Genomic DNA, 19,086 nt, shown 5'->3' on the forward strand with positions numbered 1-19,086 from the left:
ACAAAAGTCTGTGTGATACATCAGGCCATTAGGCAAAGTGAAACAAGGGACATTCTGAAACGATTATCTAGTTTAAGAGCATGAGTCAAATTGTGTTTCTTACTGTAATCCTAAAACTGTCCTTACATCAGAGATGTCCTCACAACTGCCTGAACCCTGCAACCTGAAATAGGATCAGATACAGGATGTACTGATTGACATTTAACCATAAATTGTTCAGCTCACGCCATATATACGCATTGTCCTAAGTGTTTTTGTTTTTTAGCTGTCCTAAGTGTTTTTGTTTTTTAGCTTTTAAGGTTATTTGTACATTTAAATTTAAATTTGGTGTAAATACTTGTCTTTAGCATTCTTTAATGCTAAATTGTTTATTAAAACTTGTTTTTTATTATCCTCATTTTTTTTTTTAATGTTCGCACCACCAGATACCAAAGCAAATTCCTTCTTTGTGTAAACATACCTGGCAATAAACTTGACTGATAATAACCCAACGACTTCACTGTTGATATTCATAGTTATGTAGTTATCAATCAAAAGTCATCTGCAATTATGCTCAAATGTTGGCAGATGTTTACATTCTGTATGTGGAGTGTACTAATGTATCTGGCCTAACCACAGTGTTCAGGTTAAAGTGAATAATGAATTATTATCCTTCAAGGTTCAATGTATAAAATATGTCTCCAGCAAGGGACCCAGTCAGAGAAGAAACATTAAAATGACCTATTAAACCAAAATAGCAACAAGTAGCATTTATTTTGCATTTGTTAATGTCTCTATGTTTGAGCATACATGGTTTTCTCATTGTGAGGTCTTCTGTCCCCTTAAGGAGCAGAACCAAGGTCCCAATGACACTGTGCTAGGATAAATGATTAAGAAAAATTCAGGCGATCACCAGCCTGGAGTCAAATGGGAAAAAAAGAATGCCTGCATTTCTGTGCCAAATATGTCCCTGACCCTGCCTTTATTTCTCAGTAGCTCTTCTATTGTTCGTACAACATTTCTGTCACATACTCTTAATTCACATGCAAATAGATATTTTCATGATATATAATAATATAATGGGCTAGAGTTGATCTCAGCTCCTTTCTATAGGTCTCAAATACATTGGTGTTCCTTGACAAAGGGTTCAGCCAGGCAAGACCTCACACAGCTTGAAAAACCACAGTCACAAAACTCAGCTCAAAATAAGAAGCTTTCTTTAACACGAGAAAAAAATACATTACTGCCTCGAAAATAACGTTGAATAATATTTGAGGAAGGCTTCAAATGTCTCCCTTATTAATTTGAATCTTGAAAGCTAACATTAATATGCTATTACCTTTCTGTTGTAGATGTGAAAAATGCATCTTGCCTACCAAGGGGAGAGAGAATCTAGTTTTTACACTATTGCACATCCACTTAAAACAAGCCAAGAGTTAAACAGACATATCAAACATTGCTTCATCTCTCACTGGATCTCTGCATTGTCATTTCCATCCTGGAATGCTTAGTTAAACAGCAGTGCTTGACATTTAAGAAACGTAATGGTGAGGGGCTTACATCAGGGCATGTTCACAGAAAAATACTTAACTCAGCCTGTTTCAACACCAGACACATCTAGCGCCATCTGGAAGAGGTGTCAAAACAGCCCACGGGGGGACAAGATGGGGAAAGTGTTGATTTCTTTCAGCGCTATCTGGTGAGATCACATTCTGGAAACACCACACTGATTACTTTTGAGAAGCATGCAACCAAACTGTTCAACCTTACAGCTGAAAACATCATGAAGGAAGGGGATAACACACATAAGACCTTGACATGAGCATGTTAAGCTTCAATAGCCCATCAGTCCAATATCATACAACCACTATGTATAAATTAGATTCCACCCTAGAGCTTCATGTTTGCATGTAAATGCAGAATCCAGCCACCGTAAATCCAACCAGCTGAAATGTTGGGGAGATACTTGAGTAATAGCTAGCAGAATAGATCTATTTTCCCACAAGAAAACTGATGATGTAATCCCTTACCACACTGTATGACAAGCATGTAATGAAGTGGTGAATCCAGTCAAATTAGCTGAAAGCAAGCTACAAGCTAGTTGACAAGCATTAATGGCTATAGATATTTAAAAAATATGTAAAATAACAAAACAACTGTGAGCACTCACTTACAGCTCATAGGTCAGAAGACGTCCAGTGAATTTAAAAAAGGTAGAAAAGCATCTGCGTGAAAACATTAATATTCAACCTGAAAGCTGCAGTCGCCTCTGACGTCAGTATCCTGACACACAATTCTCCAGAGGCTTATATATGTTAAGCCACATGCAGTATATACACCCACTGGTTCATGGCAGAGAATCAACCACGCAGAAACAATGTGGTAATCTTCTTCACCCCTAATTGCAGTCATTTATGGAACAAGTAAATGGTTGCCAAAACACTATTAATCGGGGCCTTTATTTATCAAACAAATGTGCCCTGTGTCATATGCTTCAGCGACTGCTGCTCGGTTCAGAGAAGAGAATAACAAGTAGGTGCTATTTATGTGTGACGCAGATCTCCACTGGAAAGTGGGAAGAAAATGAGTCGGACAACATCTGTTAACCGTACGTCATTCTTCCAATCAGTAATCATAGAGTTACAAATGTAGTGTATCAAAAGCAGTTGAATATCTTACAGAAACAGGACGACCCCGGTGTTGGCCATGGCATACGCCAGTCCCAGGATTCCACTTCCCATGATCGCATTGCCCAGGTTGAAGACGGACATCCCAAACGAGGTTTTCCCCTCAAACTATAACCCATGCAAGACAGATGGTAAGATCAAACATGCTAGATAATCTGATAGTAAATATATATAATGATACCATTGAGAACTGTTGATTGGAAGTGTTTGAACTTACATCTGTAAAGTGAGTGGTCTTCTTGTCGTCCACGCCTGATAAAAACTCCTGGCCCTCTGGGAGGTTGGCCTCTGCATTCTCAGTTCTGTGGGGACTAAAGGAAAGAAATACTGTCAAAGAAAACACTCAAGATTCATCAGAAATTATACATGTTCTTTTTGTACCATGCTCTGGTTACATTAGTTGCTTCTCTGTGCAAATTTCTATCACTAAATGCAGATAGCACACTGAATTATCTGTTTCTTATCACAAAATACATACCTAGCATTCTGGGTACTATTGGGTACAGTTTCCCTACAAGCAGTGTAGAGAGAGGCCATCCATCACCCAACGAGAGCACAAAGTGGAAACACAACACCCTCAGTTACAACATAATCAGTCAAAAAATGCGGCAGAACGGACCATTCATGGATCATCATCTGAGGGGGACATTTTAATTAAACTATTTATACAAAATGAGAGGGTATTAAAAACATATTGCAAGACAAACAGTCATATAATACTGAGGCATTTAGCTCACTCCATTTTCCAGCACAAATGACAGTACAATGAAGGAGCAAGTAGGAGGTAAATTACACCAGGCTGTCACAGCGAATGTGCAATTTTGTATCTCCCCCATAACGTAATGTGAGCATTTGAGTAATACGTTTTCTAATGCCTCTGGCCAATTCATACAAATATTGCATGTCATTTCTTTCTCTCTAGGTCGCAGGTCCTTCTTGTGCTGAAGTCACCCTGATGATGAGTCAATGAACAGACACAGACAAATTACACCCGACACTTAATTATCTTGATGTTCTGCTATGAGAGAAGACATTTGAGACCTTCAGTAAGTGGCATGTTAAGCTGACGATTAAAAGCATCCTGTGACTTCAATCGCCTGCCGTAAATAGTGTTGACAGTATAAAATCCTAGTTATTTATCTGTCAGCTGTGTTAAACTAAATAGGTATTCCCAATATAACAAAGACATCTGTGTTAAGGAGGATTGTACTCACTTCCCTCCGCTCTCTGCAGGTGGTGTTTTGGCTGAGATATCCTCCCCTGGATCATGGCCTTTCCCATTAGGAATTGCGTTCACCTCAGCCGGAGCAGTTTCCGCGGTATCGGCTGGTTTATCTTCACTCATATTTGCTCTGGTGCTTTATTTAGTATGCAACAACACGTCTGTTCAAACTTGTGAATGTTTGAAAAGTGCTCTGAGACTGAAGTGTCTATTTTCTTCCTGGGATCTGTAGAGGGAAAAAGATAGGGACAATTAGCAACACAACCTGAAGATTCAAAATCACTGGACAACAATGATATACACTATACACTTACATGTTCTATGAAGTGGTGAAGGCATATTGAATATATATTGTAAATTGATAACTTGTTAACAGACCACATCAGAACATTACAGGCCCTTTCAACCCACACAGGTGTTTATACTTATCATAATCGAAATTACGGCTCTAACACTTATTTGGGCAATTATTTATTTTTTATAAACAGAAGGATAAAAAAGATCCTTTATACATCGTTGTAAATGGACAGCAACAATATGTAACTGTTGCTTGATATTTGAGATAATGTGTTCTTTTCATGAACTATATTAGGAAGTCCAACTCAATTGAGAGTTGACATGGAATGTATTGGCACTATCAATGCTTTCATTCCTAGTTTCCAGCAATAAGAGACACGTGGGAAGATAAAGGAGGCCACCCTGAGGGCATGTGAGTCTTTATCTTCCATAAGGGCCAACAGTGACAGGAATGAACTCCAAATCACTATTAGAGGATGACAAAGGTGATATCAAGATGGAGCAACAATCACAACATTTCATTCAGTCTTATTTAAATAAGCAACATCATTTAATATTGTAGTTGTAGCTTAATGGGACTGGTGACGAATGAAGACTCTGATCAAATGTTCCCATTAAGAACACGCCACAACACATTGGAGATTTAGATTAAGATTCTAAAACTTCTAAAGATTCTGAAAATTGAAATGGATAAAAAAAAACAAGCTCAGAATTATAGTAAGGCTTATACACATTTTCACTTGTAACTTAAAGCAAAAACACATCCCTTTAACAGTGAGTTGACAATAAAGTGATGTTTTGGCAAATCCTGTGAATAATTGACACATCAACTGACATGTCTACGATCAGAGGAAACGGAGCTTTCAGTTAACTGTGACACACTGGGCTTTGTATCAGGCCTCTTTTTCCTGGATATCCCGTTGTGGTGTCTTAGGTGACCAGCTGGCTAGTGGGGCCCAGAAAGGCCCTCGTGACATGTATCTCCTGGATGCAGTTGACTAAAGGCCTCTATCTGGCCGGCCCTGAAAGATCTCCTTTGCTCTGCTGCATAGTGGAGGCTTTAATGGAGAGCACGTCAGGGGCCATAGAAGAGGAACACAAACGGTTGAATCCCCAGTATTAGATAAAAGGAGAGGAACCAGCTCGGACCAGCTACGAACCAGTTCTAGCCGTCTTTGTGCCACCATTTTTCTGCTTGTCACTTTTCTCTTGGTTTCCTCTTTTATTGAGCAGGGTTCAGCATAACAACAATGCTCAGGGCTGTCTGTACTACCATTCCTGGCAACCACTCAGCTGTCCTTTTCCCCTCAGGCCTCTTCCGCTTCACAGCTTGGCCTTTTAAATGTAGCTTTGTACAATATTATTTTAACAGATCAAACGCAGTGCGAGGTGAATAAACCCTTCGTCTAGAAGTCTTCTGAACCTGTCTTACCAACCACGTTGCTGTGAGCTGCCCTGCACAACCAGGACTCTCGGTGTCTCTGGCTAAAGCCGGGCAACGTGGTTGGGCAGCAAAGCACAGTGCACAATGGCACATGTTGTGCGGTTTCCTGGGAACGGGTTGGAGAACAGTGGAACTATTGTGCCAGGCATCATTATACTGCTGGGGCCCCCTTGGCCGTAGTTCGCCAGACCACTCGAGGGGCTGAAAAGGTATTTCACTGCGTTCTGGTTGAAAAGACGCCACCTTGGATTCAGCAAATGCCAGTATCCTGTATGCATGCACAGTTGTAGAAGAGTTGCTGACGGTAGCGATGGCAGAGGCAAGGCCCCTCTAGTGGGACAAATCACTGCACAGAACCACACTGCCACTCAGAAATTCTACAAATCACAAGGAGGTTGGGGGGAGCCATTCAAGGCCAATACATGATGGGTTGTCCGGCTACAAGGGTGCCTCTTCAATGGCCTCAAGCAGTGAAGCTTAATACAGAAGACCTGATGGCAGAGTTGTGGCTCTCGACGATCAATATATTTAATGACAAAAGCAGTACATGACATCCTTGGAAGAAGCTGAGTGAAATCACGCTAAATAAGGCAGAGCTTTTATTTTTAGGAAGTTTGGTCTCCAGTCCTCTCCAAGTTTAAAGCAAAGGAGGGTGAAAAGGAGGTAGCTGAATTGCTGTGGGGAAACAAGTGTCCTTTACAAGTAGGACAAGGTTTCTGACCAAATAAATACTAATTCTGATATCATGTATTATTTGCAAAATAAATATACATTTGTAGACAGAAATTACAGATGCAGTTTGGGATGGGGATAAGATTGCAATTAGATAAATCCTTAAATGAAAAATATTTAATCTAGACTTACATGTTTTTGCATTGCATAGTCACACTTGAATATAAATAATACATACAAAGCTGTGGTGTATAACATAAGGATTTATTTTGTGACAAGCCACCACTAAATATTAAAATAAAAAAATGGAGAGAAATTAGTACCAGCACAAAGACAATTGAGTTGAGCCCCACAGGTTGAACACCAGTTACCATAGCACCATTGTGGTATGAAACAGAGAAGGGTTGTATGTCCACGAGGAAATGCTCACTGCTCTGTAGTCTGCAGACTCTATGTCATCCAAGCACACATGCAGTTTAACCCCAAGCATGTCTTATCCAAAAGAAAAACAGACGCACAAGACATCTTAAGAGCTCCACATAAATAATGCTGGTTTATTTGATGTGCCCATTTTCCTAATTGCACCATGACACATTGCAGAACATAGAGACGCTGACAGGGTGATAATATATCTTCTTAATTATCAGTTTGATTGTCACCGTAGTGCCCTCGAATAAACCACAACCAAATGCAAATGTATAACATCTAAAACTAAATTAGTTGTATAGGAGAAATAAGAATACGAATCAACAACAGAAGGACCGGAAGGAATAAAGATTATCATTAGAAATCCAATGCTCCCTCAATGATCCAAACCTCCAAATCCTTTGCTAGAGTTAATGCCACATTGTAATGCTTTTGGTGGGAGTGAGTGAGTCTTTTCACAGCAACAGCAGAGGCTATGTTTATTCAAGCCCTCATCCAAAACATCACTTCAGTGTGCCAACACACAGCGAGTGACTCCGACGTAAGCAGCTCTGCTCAGAGACGTCATCGCACAGGGAGGCAAACGGAGCCAGGCGCTTCCACTCATTGTTATTCCTTAACTGATACCTGGACCAAATGACACACTGCAGGCTGATTCATCCTCACTACTTGCTTTTCATTTGTGTAGTTGTATTTCTAGGACTGATTACATGTGTGTTTATGTGTGTGTGTGCAGTTTATGCAACGAGTAATCTCACAGTGTAATACTGTCACTACTTGATTCCCACAGTCATCTGGCCAAAAAGCTTTCTTAATTGAGTGTCCAATGTGTTTCTCGGAGACTCTTAATCTGCTCAAGTGCATATGGACAATCATGGACTGCTTTTTCCAATTTGTTCTCACAGCCAGGTCTATACATATGCTAATAGCAGAGCTGAACTGTTTTAAATGACTTTTGAAATCAATCAAAACTCTCTCATTGCAGCAATGAAATGAAAATGAAAAATAAAACTAATTTTCAGCAGGATTCTTCATGGTTCTATCATCTAAAGATAATTCCTCACCCTCCATTTCTGTCCATGAACAGGAAGAGATTTACAGTAGATTAAAAGATTACACATGGGAACAATTTCACTGATGAGCAGCTAAAAGATCTATCGGGGAACATGTTATGGGAAAACAGTGAGTTTAAACTTGGAACCTCTGACAGCAGGATATTAGAGTTGATCAGATTAGGGTCCCTCTCTCTCTCTCAAGCAGGAAATCAGGATCAAACTGATCAGGTTACTCTATATATACTCCTGCATCTGTATAAAAATAGCTCTAAAGGAGTGAATACCCTCACTGTAGCCCTTATGTCATGTCTCACTTAAAGCTGTGTTTAACTGCATGTTCCACTGAGCACTGCAGCTGCCTGAAATAAACAGGAAACACATCCAACAACCATCTGCCTGTATTCTGGTTCTTTACACGAGAGTGAACATAAATACAACTGAAGCCAAACACACTTATAAAGACATATGCAGTGTAATTACAGAACAAGGGTATGCTGTTGTTGGATGGATGAAACACATGAAACAGCTACAGAACAGTGTAGAGTCACACATCCCTGTATTGTTTACCATATCTGAGATATCCTGCTTACCTACGACACCAAGGACATGCAACCTTTTATTTTACATGGTGCTAAAATCGCTTCAATTAGTGATTTGGGTGAAATGTAGGTAAATTGACTGCAGTGCAATGTTTTGCTCGCACCCAAACCAAACAGCTGAGCATTTGTGTCTAAAGCTCTGAGTTGCATCTTGGACAATCCTCTTCTCCAAAGCAATGCAGATTCAGGTTCATGGGAAGCTTAGTATTTGTGATACCAAAAAATGAAAAGTGAATGTAGATTTGACATTTTCAAAACTGATGCCCACAATATATATATATACATTTGTATCTGGCTAAACTTTAAAAGGAGTTATTTTGTGTTGAGGAACTTTTAAGATATTATTTAAGGCTATGCAGAACCACACCAGTGTTTTCAATCATTCTTGCTAAGTAGGGCTCTGCTCATCTGGCCAGAGCTATGCTGGTATTTAGGTGAGAAATGTAAATGTCATAACATTCATTTGCTACTTAGTAATATCTATCTATTATCTAATATATCATTCCAATAACTTGTATATAGACTCGTATTGCACTATTCCACTTTTTTTTTTGTTCACTTTATTTTAGAACTATTTTTCTTTTTGTATTATTTTAATATAATATACTTTAATATTGCTTTAATATTGTCTGCTTATCTGTATTATTATGTAGCATTGTTGGAGAAGCCTGTGACCTAAGATTTTCAACGACATAATTACTCTGTAGCTATGTTAGTTTGACAATAAAGAACCTTGAACCTTGAACCTTGAAAAGAATGATACAAGCGGGAGCTCCCTGCTAACCTATAGGGATTTTAGGCATGCTTTTGTTGCTCCTCCTTTTCCCTGAAAAATGCCTCTCACAAAATCTATAAAAAAAAGCTTACAAAGAATGTCTGAGAGTTTTAATCATTAGATTCACCACAAATTGAGAAGGATTATATTGCAACTGCATGTTCCGAGTCTTTCATTAAACAGAACACAGGCAGTGCCTTATGACGTGTGTTCCCTCTGTTGACCGGCCATCTCTCTCCCTGCTACAGACCACTGTGATAAACCAACAGGGAGAATAGGAGATTAACGTCTGACTAAGAGATTTGTCCGTTTCTGAGATGCTCCTCGTCATCAGGACTCCGTATACAGTGAGAAACACACGCCAGAGACTGTGAAAGGATGCAGGAAGTGGTCTCTGCTTGGCAGTGCATTTAAATATTCCCTATCATGTGGAAGGTATTATCCCACAGTAAATCAAGTGTTTCAGACAGAGCCTAATCGGGATTATTCTAAATTTTCAAAGCAGAGAGAATCATTTCTTGGCAATCATTTCCCCCTCAAATCTCCTTTTATGATTTAGTAACCCAGAATGTCTTCATAAGGGATGGATGCTGACGTGTGTAAGTATTGTAAAGACCGGCATGGCATACATAAAAAAGTATATATGCACATAAAAACAAGGCTGTCATATTAATTAAAAACATCCAACGTTTGCACAATTAAGATCTTTGTTGCAAAGGTTGGATTTATTACCTTTACCCAAGATATTCTAGACTGTTGAATAAGTTGGCATGAACAGGGGTGTGTAGGGGATGTTTTTTTGGGGGGGCAGTTTTATGTCCTTTAAGTTTGTTGGTGATATTTGTTCCACAAATGGCTGCGCACTTTTTTTTACCAAACATTTATTAGATTTTCTGTACTCCACATCCAATTCCTTATTTAAATTGAATATAACTTTTAGTAAAAGTGTATGCAGAAAAAACATGTAAATCAGTTTTAACATCACATCTGAGTGCCACTTCTTAACTAGTGTACATTGTTTTCAGTTCTGTCTATCACCCTACGATCATCTTAGCTGTAGATATATTTCCTATTTTGTCTCTCTCTGTTGTCATTCCAGCCACTTGACCCTCCATCACCCCACCAGTGTCAACCGATCTGATTGGCTGTTATTTACAGAGCTCTATCACTCACTATCCAATAGTCAGGGGGGTCAACACATTCTTAACTATTCCAGTTAGAGGTCTGTTAACTCAAATGGTGCAATTTGAGCGAGTGGAAATCTGGTGTCATGTCCCTCAATTTCTCCACCTTCCAAATAAGGTGATAAATAACTAAAAAAAAGCTTTATTTTAAAGTAATTTGACAGGGAACATAAACAGCTGGAGTTCAGCACAGCCCTTAATAACGTATGGGTTGTGTTCTGTTCTCAGTTTTAAACCCTGAAAATACAATATTTTATCAATTTGCCAGACTAATGCAAGGCATAGCTACACCCTGTGGTTATCCTTGTCCGTTGTATGAACTTGCAACAAATGACACACAAGGACACAGAACATTCTCATGGCCAAGAAAGAAAGAAAGAAAGAAGCATATAGTTGCTTGTTTTGCTTACTCACTCACTCACTCAAAGAGGCCAACGGTGTACTGTATTGTCTGCAGGTCTGACTCGCAGGCTGTAGTTGGAAGATGACAGGTGTTTGCGATACTACGTGGGTCTGGACCCCGAACAAGATGAGGGATTAGATGGAAAGTGAGGCGTGAGGCAGTGAGGATCATCTTTAGTGTCTTGTGACAACCCTGCAGAGGAGCACCAGCCTGGTGACTCACTAAAATTGTGATTTATTTATAGAATCCAACAACACTTTCCGTCACTTTGGCTCAACTCTGACTCTGGAAACCCCACCGACAGGAAGGGACAGTAGAGGAGCAATGTAACCCCACATAAAAGTCCTGAGACTTCTTTTAAAGAATGCAGACAGGACAGATTACGATACAAACAGCCTGGGATGGGCTTGGGGACAAAAGTAATATCCTGTAAGACAAGACAAAGGGGGACAGGTAACACGTAAGAACAAGTAGACTGTATGGGCTAGACTTATGTTCATTAATTAGCTAGGAGCTGAGCCTTATCAATAAAACATTACATTCAGAGCATTAGCCAAGTGAAAGTTGTCTTTTTGTTTTGTGCTATTAAATAGTAAAATACAGGGTTTATATATTATTACTGCCGTTTATTTCTGGATGTATTTATACGTTTACGTAGTTTCTTATATATTTCAGTTTCCAGTGCAATCTTTTGGAGATATTTTTTTTTTTTAACTGCTTCTTGCAAATTGTGTGAAGGTTATACAATACAGCAGAATCTGCATTAGCTTGAGATGACAATCAATCTGCAGCTCCATCCTGCTGTGCATGTTTGAGGCGTTGTATAACACACACACTGTTCCAGGTGCAGAAGGCAGCTATAATTATGCACTGAAAGCAGTCAAATGAAATCCCTGTAAACTTAAGTTGGGTATGGCATCTAAAAGAAAACCAAAAAGCAGTAAAGTGTGTCTAAACAGAATGAGAAAACCCCAATCAAGATTGAAAAGGCAAGAAAGGGGATATCTTTCAACATATCACAAAAAAACAGTTAACAGCGAGGGTGTTTATGCCATGTTGCTCTTGAGGTGATCAGCTGCTTCAAAATAAATGATAGGTTATGCAGATTCTGTATAGTCCCACATCTGTTTCAACAACAACATGTGAATGTAGAACAAATGATTCACTTGACTGGAAAGTGATCTCAGCCCTGCAGCTCTCTGGCTGACGAGCTGCCATCATCTCCTCTGTACAAACACTATGCTGTGCAAAACTGCAAATAAACTGTTAACAAGCACCTTTTGTCACATACAGTGCAATAAAACTTTTCTAACACGTTTTTTATTACAAGATGCCAGATAGTGTGGTGCTTACATTTTGGGCAGTACTCATTGCAAAATGACAAAGTGATGTTGTGTTCACATTGTTTGCAGAAGGAACTAATGGGAATTGGGGGGGAAATGATACCCAAGATGGTGTATATTCAAAGTTAGGTATTGATACATTTATACAAATGTATAAAAAAATTATTGCCAAAGCAGTAAATGATTGGGATCAAATGCTTTTTTGTTTTCTAAGAAAAAGAGAACATGTTTCAACACATGCACCCCATTCATTGTATCTGGGTGGTACAGTAAGGCTGGTAAGAACTGGCCTGGATAGTAACACAATGCTGACAGGGTTATGGCAAATCAAATGTGCCCAGTTCTCATCAGACAGCTGCCAAATACAGCCCTGAAAGCAAAGGCCAGTAAACTCACTGCCAGATGAATAAGACTGCAAGTCAGGGTAAACAAAATAGTAAATTTTGTACTTCTTTAAAACAAGATGTTTTTAGTTTAGCGATATGAATATACTGTATATGAATAAGTTATCACAATCTTGCTGCATACTGCAGGTGTGTGCAAGCATTTTAAAAGTGTTAAAAGCTCGCCAGCAGACTACTGTGTTTTGCCTGCCAACCAGTTGCTGGATGACAATACCAAATCAGTTTAATTTGGAAAATCTTGGCAGCTGAACGGATATACTAAGGTAGCAAAGGTCATTAGTAAACACAAATATTTTGGTAGGAGTTGAAAAACTCCTATTTAACAGATAAAACACTTCCCTTAGATCTACTGTTGAGGTATCTTTAAAGAACAGTGGACAATAGAATTTTCTATACGTAAATTATCATGTATTTATATGGTTTTAAATATTATTCCCTTTCTTTTTTATGCAAATGTGACAATACATATACACCAAAAATATATATATATTTGTCATTAGTCTCAACAAACTATGAAATGGGGACTGTTTCTGTACTTCTTCTAGCTTTAGAAAGAGCCAGTTTATTGAGCTTTAATCAACAGTTATTTTGTATCTGTATCAATGAATTTTTCTCAATTCATGGCTTCATTGATCGGTCTCTTGAACATCAGAAACTCACATTATTTTATGGCACAAGTGGTGAGGTGATGAAATGTCTTGGTTTGTCCAACTAACAGTAAAAACAACAAATATTAAATAAACCATAATGCAAGACCTATAAAAGTAACATATGCTGATTTTAAAAAAATCAATGAATATTCAAGAAATGTCATTTTATTTTGATCAATAAATCGACTAATTATTGCAGATCCGCCTGTTTAACCACGCAATGTTGAATTGATATACAAGCAAATTACTTTTTTCTTCCTCAGATGGTCAGCTGTGATTTTGTTCGCACTGTGGCTTCACAGGCAGATTGACTAAGGACCAAACATAAAGCTCAGCAGTGGCACAGTCAAGGACATCACCTCATTGAGGAAAGCGTATGCCAGTTGTGTATTGGTTAGAAACAATACAGCAGGATGCACTCAGCTAACCAGCCTTTCATTCAGACGTCCTCTGTCAACACCACACTTTTCAAAGCCAGCTCTGTCTTCCCTCAATCATGCGCCCTCAAACAAAGTACCATCTCTCCTGGCATCTGCCACTCGGCTCACTCCTGTTTCCTCCTGATCACATGGGAGGAGAGCAAAAGAAAGAGAGTACATCATGGGGGCGAATGCATTCATTGAGCTGGTAGTACAACTCATGCAGTGTTTGACCACCCTGCTGGATGTTGCACTGCTGACTCTGTCACATGCCGCAGCACCACGGACGTCCAAATCCCAATCAGAGCGGGCACCGACTGTAAGCAGATCAATGTAAGGCTTAAGCATCAAATCCCTTATAGAACTAGGTGCTGAGTACAATAAGCCAACGATGGATAATGAGCAAAAATACAAGTATAGCTGAGACTCAGAAGATTGTTTTCAGCTTTTGGGCAGTTTAATTTGACCCAATGGTAAGACTTAACACTTTCCGTCCTACTGAAGTGTCTTTGGCAAATAAATCGAGACCAACAAGAACCAAGACAGACTCACACCAACCAACCCTTTACTCTGACTTCTTTATGAGGAGAAGAAATGATAAAGAAATGCCCTATAAAAGTGGTTCACTGTTGTTAAGTATTGTGGCTGATCAATCAATCAAGCTAAACAATTACTATTCATTTAAACTGCTCACATCTCATAGACATGGACACTCTGAGGATCCATTTAAAAATTGTTTCGGCCATTATGCAGTTTCAATTACATGAAGCAGTTGTTTCTGTAAGACGTTGATGTAAGACTCTGCTGTCCAGTTATCAGCAGTAGATTGAGCAAAGTGTTGAGGGTAAAATCATTTTCTACGTATGCCAATGGTCAGATGAGCTCTAAGTGGTGTGACCTAATCCGGACTACAATTCTTCTTCAAAATGTAGAAATACTGTGAAATGACTTGAGCCAAAAGGATAGATTTACCTTACTGTAGGCCTAGACTTTCTAATCCATCCGCTTTACTGTGCCAATACAACTACTGCTTTTTGTAGCCAGTGAAAGGAGAGGGTTAAGGAATTTCTTCAGTTTGCTTTTATTAAATCCCTTTTGAAACCTCAACTCCAGACAGAAAAATCATGACCTCTCATAGATTAATACAATCAACAAAGTCACAGCAGGGTGTTCCTTTCTTCTCACAGTGAACTCAATGATTCAAAATGTTGCAGCTCGTGTACTAACCAGAGTTAGGAAAAGGGACCACATTACTCCTGTTCTGGCTGCCTTACACTGGCTCCCTATAGAACACAGGATAGAATTCTTCTTCTTGCCTACAAAGCCCTTAATGGGCAGGCGCCATCTTACCTTAAAGAACTCATTATACCCTACTGTCCTACTGGGGCATTGCGTTCCAAGAATGCAGGGTTGTTGGTTGTTCCTAGAGTCTCTAAAAGTGCAATGGGAGCCAGAGCCTTTTCTTATCAAGCTCCACATTTGTGGAATCAGCTTCCAGTTTGTGTTTTGGCGGCAGACACCCTATCCGTTTTTAAGAGTGCGCTTAAGACCTTCCTTTTTGATAAAGCTTATAGTTAGGGCTGATTAGATTCAGCCCCTAGTTTTGCTGATATAGGCTTAGTTTGTCGGGGGACACCTTACTTCTTCCTTCTCTCTGTCTATACCTGTGTACTCTCATGTTCCGATTAACCCAGCTTCCCCAAATGTCTTTCTTTTTGGTGTCTATATACGCCGGGATCCGGAGTCATGGATGATCCTGCGCTCCTCTGTCCTGGATCGCGAGCCCTGGATCTTGAGTCGTGGCTGTGGTCCTGGATCATAGGTCCTGGATGGATATCCTCGTGGATTCATCTTCCTATTATACACACATGCATTTCCAAACATTTGGACTACCTATGTTGCAAATGTATTGTCTTTTCAATTTACACACGGCATCTATTGCACGTCTGTCCGTCCTGGGAGAGGGATCCCTCCTCTGTTGCTCTCCCTGAGGTTTCTCCCATTTTTCCCTTTAAACTGTGGGTTTTCTCCGGAAGTTTTTCCTTGTACGATGTGAGGGTCTAAGGACAGAGGGTGTCGTATTGTCATACTGATATTCTGTACAAACTGTGAAGTCCACTGAGACAAATGTAACATTTGTGATATTGGGCTATATAAATAAACATTGATTGATTGATTGATTGAACTCCATGACTGAACAATCCCTTCATGTTTTCTTTTCATTCCTACAGATGTAAATCAATACAGAATCAGAATCAGAATACCTTTATTAGTCCCACGGAGGGGACATTTGTAGTTACAACAGGGAAAAGAGCCACTGACAGCTTAATGTTACATATGTTAAATATGTGACATGCATTTTTTTAGTTATGATATAATAAAAAAATATAATAAAGAGTTAAATAATTTTTAAAAAATACACATCCCATAACAGTTCTTAGGATTTAGCAGCCAGGTAAATATTACACAGTTATTAACGGCATATTGCACATCTAGCACATATTGCACAGGTGGTTGGTATTTAACAGCAGCAAGTTACACAATTTACAAAATACAAAATACACACCTTGTAACAGTTCTAAGGATTTAGCAGCCAGGTATATATTACACAGTTATTAACGGCATGTATATATTGCACATATTGCCCATAGTTTGTTGGTATTTAGCAGCAAGGGGTGATGATACTGCTACAGGATATCTAAAATAGAAATAGGGCTTTGATCAAATCAAATAGGAACTTACTGAGTATCTCTGTCTGTGTCACATCTAATGGTGGATAAAAGGGAGTCAGCAGAAGGAGTCATGAACACTTCTCATCCACTAACTGCAGATTTAAAGAGAAGAAACAAATACTAAGGAAGATATTTGCTTATTCTCTGCTGGCCATGAACCACTATAGTAAATGTGAATGATGGCTATGACCTTTGTTGCATAGTGCTCACTACTAATTTCTTGTCAATCGATACATTTTGTTATCAACCTGCCATAAGATGACATTTGTGAAACAACACCTTTCATTCTCCACTCAAATAACAGCTGTGTACCATGTGCCTGATCAAAAACATGTACATTTGTTTCCCTCTCATACACGTGTGCAAGGATACAGTCTGAAACACACAAATGCAGGCGTTAATCTCACAGCAGATCAAAAACTCAGCACGCCTCAAAACTGAGGCTGGATAAGTCTGTTACACTGTGATTTCGTTCTGGGGTGGAGTTTGGAGAGAGGCAGCACACAGGCCAGCGATGAACAGAGAGGTGTGTCACTCAATTATAACGAAAGAGGCCATGTGGGCTTGACACGAGCTCTCACCAGCTCCAAACCGTCAAGTCTGCCACTGTCTCACCTGCTGCTCACAAGCCCTTGAGGTGACTCATCGTGGAGGAGTTAATAACTGGACCTTGCTGACTGAAAGTGTCTCCAGAAAGCATGCCGCTGTTAGGAGTTGTATCCAGTCTATGGCATGTTGTGCACAAAGCAGATGTATTTAATTTGAGTGCTTCTTTTGCATAGTTGGGCATATCCTACCAAAAGCCTGATTGTATCCTTCAGACTTGATAGCACCTGTAGCCTGATGTGACGTGGTGTGAGCCAGCTGTGAATGCTTCAGCCAGGCACATCCTTAAAAACGCGAGAGACAATCCAAAAGTGAAGTGCAATGCAATGTACCTGCATGAGCATTTGGTAGCAATCCGGGCACACGATGCCTCATGCTGTCATTATAGTATTGAGTGCCTTACATATACACCTGTTCAAATTACAAAGCGTAGTGGTCATTTGAAACACACATTTGATGACTGCTACTACTGGGTCATGGCAGTGAGAGGGAATGACTGTTCAAATCAGAGGATGCACTCTGGGCAGAGTGAACATGTATTTAGTTGTGTATCAAATTATTCCAGCTGATTCTAGGATAAACCCGAATGAAGAAATAACTTACAAAGAAGGTATTTGGAGTGCAAAGAGAATCTCAAAAGACAAATGAAGATCAAGTGCAGCGAGCTTAGTAATATTGCATCTCTCTATGGATGGTTATCTGACGACGAAGGACCTTGTCTGAATGAAACAAACCTAAACAACGTTATCTTGACCTTACTTTTACTCCCGTGTAGGCTAAATGTCACAGTCGGACTAAGCAAGCAGGCTGATGCTGCACATACGAAGGAACGTTTTTTCCTAATGTTCTTTATTTTTAAGGTCCCTGTCTATGTGAAAAACATGCTCGTTGATAAGTTTCAGACATTGTGGGTGCTATACTCGTCAACGAGCAGCATTCAGTGCCTTACCAGTGAAGTGCCAGTGTCCTCCTCCAACTCCAAATATCTCCACACAGATCTATCCTCTGCTCGCTAATGGGTCTGCCTCCTCCCGTGGCGTTTCGTCCTGCCTCTGTCCCGCTACGTCCGTCCACCTTCCCTCCAAACTGCGTAAATGTAATGTGTTTCCCACTACAATTGTCCTCGTAATCTTCTCAAAAGTGGGATGTGAAGAGTTCCCAGGTTCCGCCTACCGCACGCACAACGACCCCCCAATCAAATGATTGTTGTGTGTGTGCTGTTGCGAAGCCAGCGCACAGGGTCACGAGAGCCCTACTATTTGGCATGCGCCCGTTTAAATCGTTTGAAAATGATGACCCAAGCTGCGTTGATATCGTCGGTCGTTGAAAGGCTCGTGCCCGCTGTTCTTAACATGTTATTTTTCACACGGTGAAGGGGGTCGTGTGCATTTCTTGTTGACGGGTTTATCGTCGTGCTTGAGCGCGCATTATGAGACATTGAGTGGTCGTGAGGAGACCACACACTAGCATTTATTTCATCTACTCGAGTGTCTCCCGAAAAAAAACGTACCCGGGCTCTCTTGAAAAATCGATGTAATTTATATTTTTGGCAAGCATCAACGTCAACAACGTAAACAGCTGCCTGAACCATGTGCCACAAAAGCTCACTGTTTGCTTACCACAAAGGATACGCACGCTCCATTTCTAGGTCATGAGCGGGAGCGCGTTTTGATGTCACTATATGCTCGGGGTCTCTTTGCTCTCTCTTCTAGCCCACAATCACGAGAGGATGACACACACCTGCAGTAAAATACGAACAGGTCCCCTAATCCTGTGAACTTGTATTCAATGTATTCATGGGTGGGCAGATAGAGCCAAACACATTTTCCATAAGAAAATGACTCATTTATATGGCATGAATTACTCAATCTGCACACAAACACACAAATAATACATCTACTTTTTTAAAACGTGCCTTATCTTTTTACGTCAATGATTGCTGATACATCCTGCACTTTCTCCCACAAATACCATACTGCAGTGTCATCTCACCCCAGAATGACCCAGCAACCACCATTTCCTTTGAAGCTGTGGCAGTAAACCTGACCTTGTGGAAAACTAAGGACATTTCACCTTGGGGACAGATAAGCGCAGCATCTGCTCTGAGGTTAACCCAGTGGGGAATGGCTACCCATCGAGGAAAGGGCCAGAGATGCTGAGAAAGTGACTGGTGCGTCCTGGAGGTCAGC

At 40.0% G+C, this 19,086-nt stretch overlaps 1 protein-coding gene across 2 annotated transcripts in view; it reads right to left on the bottom strand.

The window, feature by feature from the left end:
• The window catches only part of LOC117551102 (sodium-coupled neutral amino acid transporter 3-like), a 34,037-nt gene extending 15,678 nt beyond the window's left edge, over positions 1–18,359 (bottom strand). The window contains exons 1-5 of one of the 2 annotated variants that reach the window (XM_034223819.1): positions 17,847–18,351; positions 3,881–4,114; positions 3,145–3,177; positions 2,884–2,977; positions 2,659–2,774 (exon numbers count right to left, since the gene is read on the bottom strand). In XM_034223819.1, the coding sequence (XP_034079710.1) occupies positions 2,659–2,774; positions 2,884–2,977; positions 3,145–3,177; positions 3,881–4,011 (374 nt within the window). In that variant the 5' untranslated portion in view covers positions 4,012–4,114; positions 17,847–18,351. Of the gene's footprint in view, positions 1–2,658; positions 2,775–2,883; positions 2,978–3,144; positions 3,178–3,880; positions 4,115–17,846 lie in introns of both variants that reach the window. The other variant, XM_034223820.1, reaches the window with a different exon arrangement.
• Between the last annotated feature and the right edge of the window lie 727 nt (positions 18,360–19,086).

Source organism: Gymnodraco acuticeps, unplaced genomic scaffold (genome assembly GCF_902827175.1).
Source record: "Gymnodraco acuticeps unplaced genomic scaffold, fGymAcu1.1, whole genome shotgun sequence".
Lineage (NCBI taxonomy): Eukaryota > Metazoa > Chordata > Actinopteri > Perciformes > Bathydraconidae > Gymnodraco > Gymnodraco acuticeps.